This window comes from Mandrillus leucophaeus, unplaced genomic scaffold (assembly GCF_000951045.1).
Source record: "Mandrillus leucophaeus isolate KB7577 unplaced genomic scaffold, Mleu.le_1.0 Scaffold359, whole genome shotgun sequence".
Classification (NCBI taxonomy): domain Eukaryota; kingdom Metazoa; phylum Chordata; class Mammalia; order Primates; family Cercopithecidae; genus Mandrillus; species Mandrillus leucophaeus.
This window is the reverse complement of record NW_012103798.1, coordinates 1770457-1773991: the sequence shown is the minus strand read 5'-3', so window position 1 is coordinate 1773991 and position 3535 is coordinate 1770457. Positions and strand designations below refer to the sequence as shown.

Sequence of the window (3535 nt, the reverse complement as noted above, 5' to 3'; positions counted from 1 at the left end):
GAGGGAGGGAAGGAAGGAAAGAAGGAGAGAAGGAGAGAAGAAGGAAAGAAGGAAAGAAGAAGGAAAGAAACAAAGAAACTTTAGTTGTCCAAAGGGACTGAAATCAGGAGTCAGGACAGGAGGAAAATAGATCTTTTTGTCCTAAGCCTCAAGCCTGACAAGCCTTAAAATTTAACTGCTATTAGCCAAAATAGGGAACAACGCAGGTGTTCATCAACAGGTGACCAGATGAGCAAAACATAGCATATCCATACAATTGAATACTAGTCAGCTATCTATATGTGTGTGTGGACATGTGTGTGAGTGTATGCATGTGTGTACACATGTGTATGTTATATATAACAAGGAACAAACTACTGATACATACAACATAGTTGAATCTCAAAATCATTATGCTAAGTGATCTATGCCAGACACAAAATGGTATATACCATATGATGTCATTAGTACAAAATTCTAGAAAATGCAAATGAATCTATAGTGACCAAAGAAGGCCAGTGGTTACCTGGGGTTGGGGGCTGAGGGAGGGATGGACTGCAAAGGGACATGAGGAATCACTGGTGGTGGGATGATGGAAATGCTCTGCAGCATGATTGTGATGGGGGTTGCATGGGTATATGTAACTCCCAAAACTCATCACATCGTACGCTTTCAGTGGGTGCAATTTATTGTGTATAATATATACCTCAGTAAAGTTGATTCCTTAAAAACCTGACTCCTATTCAGTGGTAAATTTGCATTGAGGAGCATGATCATACCACAGCCCAAATGATCATTTTAGCCTTGATTCAGAGCCTCCTTATAGTTTTCTAAGACCCTCCAATTACTTATAATTACTCACAGATGGCAAGTCCACTTCATAAGTGGTGAAACTTCATTTCTTTGACCACAATCCAGGGTAGATGCCATATGATGTTCCTAATTCTATGCTAAGGCAACCCTGTCTTCCTCACTCCTCTCTCCAATAAAGTGCTAGAGTGTCTGAATATCCATCCCGTCCATACTGAAAGGCTGTTTAACTGTACATGATACCTCCATATTATAAAGTTGTGCACAACCCAAGGAGTCACTCTATGTGTAGATTTTTGTCTGTTTTCAACCTGTTCTGTATAAGTTATCTTTGTATTTTGTATCTTATTTCATTCATTTCAATCCTGCTCATGTAGAACAGAAGGATTTCAGACTAAATATTCATTCACTTGTTCACAGACCAAAGTTCATCTTATTTTGTGTTTGTTTTATAGTATTTTGATATTATAATATTTTGATACCCTTATAAGTTTTTACCAGTTTCATGTGACATGTTTTTAAAGTAATCATTGCCCAATGCATGCTGAATTTGGCCAGAAAGTAATTCAAGAAATGTTGTCTGTCCACTGGAAGCCCATCCCTTTTTATCTTCTTTCTGTAGCATATTCCACAGGAAATCCCAGCTACATTTCAACTACAACGTATATGCCAATCTATAGAGTGCAACTCCCGGAATCACATTCAGAGCAAAGGCCCAGACCAACTTCCAAGTTTTCAATGACATATCCCCAAAACTAGTACTTTTACCAGTTTTTGTGACACTTAAACCTAACATCTGCCACACTGAAGGAATCAGTGTGCCCAGCTGTTAAAGACTAGGAGCATTTTAGGAAGAGTTTCTTTGGAGAAGAGATTACTTCACCTCAGGTCAAGGGAATAGGGCCTCAAGGAGTCACTGAGAGCTTAAGAGTGTCTCCCTCTGATGAGAGGAAAAGGACAGACTGGGGAGCTTCCCTGCTGATGTGGAAGGAAGAGCTGAGGAGTAGCCTGCATCCTCCAAGTCTCTTACCACAAGCACAGGCCACAAATAAGAGAGGGTGAGCATGGAGTGGTCTGACCACCCTAGCTGTTGAAATGAAATTGTGTTTGACAAGGTAATGCAACCACAAGACTGAATAGAAAAATCATGGCTCATCGAAGAAATAAACTGACAATTTTTAATTTTTAATTATCAGTTATTTCTTCGATGAGTTTACACTTATATTCTTAACCACCCATAAATGTAGAAACTACCCATAAACACAGAAAATCCATTTTTCTGTACAACAGATGGCAATGAAAGAAGGCTGTCATCTTAGAAATATAAAAGGAGGGGAGAAGGGAGGAAAAGGGAAATACACATGACTCTTACCCAGGCCTTGATTCTGCTGTTCCCACTCGAGGGCATCTGGCACCTGGTAGGTAGCTCCCTCCAACAGGTCCATGTTTCCCTGCTCTAAGCCTGGTTCCTGGGATGTGATACCAGGGAGGGTGAAACCTGGCAGCTCAGTGTCACCGTCCAAGCCCTCATCCAGCGAGTCTGCATCTTTATCTTCCTCATCTTCTTCCTCATCTTCCTCTTCTTCATCTTCATCTTCTTCGTCTTCTTCATCCTCGTCGTCTTCTCCCTCTAGGCAAAAAGAAATCAAAGGGAAGCATAAACATAAAATGAGTTTATGCTGAAACAAATGAATCCTTGGAAATGATCCAAACACTACAAAATAATTGTTTGGCCTTTTGAAACACATCTTTATAGCCAAAGTCAGACAATGTGAACTTTGTAGGATTATACACCCACCACATGTCCTAGAGTTTAAACTTTCAAAACCATAGTTATGTCAGCTCAGTATCAGGTGTCATGTTTACCGGGAGTCAAAGTTCAAGTAATATGATTTGTTATTAAAGTCATTTATATTTACAAGGGTAGTGAACATCCCCTTGCTGTTTTCTGGAGATCATTAAAAGTTTATCAGTTAGCACACTGGGATACTAACAGAACTTAAAAGAAGCTGTTCCCATCCCTTTATAGCTCATAATGTTAAAGGAGACAATTCATTATTTTGGCATGGTTTTTTCTATTCATCCACATCAGTGAGTAGAACTCACAACAATGTTAAGTAAGGAGCACATAAATTCACTCTTGGATCTTGTTCTCTCTAAGGAAGAGTAATCCAAGAAACTGGAAATAATTGCATCAACATTCTCAATCCAACTCTAAAGGAATTGGGAAATGGGATATTCACCAGGAGTGGTCAGAAAGGCAACACATTAAAAATTACCATTATCCCATTATCTTCATTGTAAGAGTTAACATTCACAATTTGCCGTTTTCTTTTTTTTTTTTTTTTTTTTTTTTTTTTTTTTGATACGGAGTCTTGCTCTGTCACCCAGGCTGGAGTGCGGTGGCATGATCATGGTTCACCGTAGTCTCAAATTCCTGGGCTCAAGCAATCCTCCTCCCTCTACCTCCCACAATACTAGTATTATAGGTATGAGCCACGGCACTTCACCACAAGTTGTCATTTTCAATGCTTCAAGTGGAGTGGGTTTAAGGAACATAAGATCCCCAATTTCATTTTGTTTCACCAATGTTAATCTCCTAGCAACACTTCAAGGCCCCATCCTCACCATGGATGCACCCCTGAAGCCCCTGGTAAGTGCCCACAAAGTTCACAGAAGGCCTTCCCTTTGGTCTCTCCCCTTGATTCTCGGCACAGCAGTTACTGCAACAGGTAATTCTCCCCCA

The 3535-nt window shown here is 40.0% G+C and overlaps 1 protein-coding gene across 1 annotated transcript in view; it reads right to left on the bottom strand.

The window, feature by feature from the left end:
- Positions 1-3535, bottom strand: part of LOC105546400 (chromosome unknown open reading frame, human C14orf37) — a 339900-nt gene that overhangs the window by 104902 nt on the left and 231463 nt on the right. The window contains exon 6 of the mRNA XM_011989586.1: positions 2162-2419. Coding sequence (XP_011844976.1) covers positions 2162-2419 — 258 coding nt within the window. The remainder of the gene's footprint in view (positions 1-2161; positions 2420-3535) is intronic.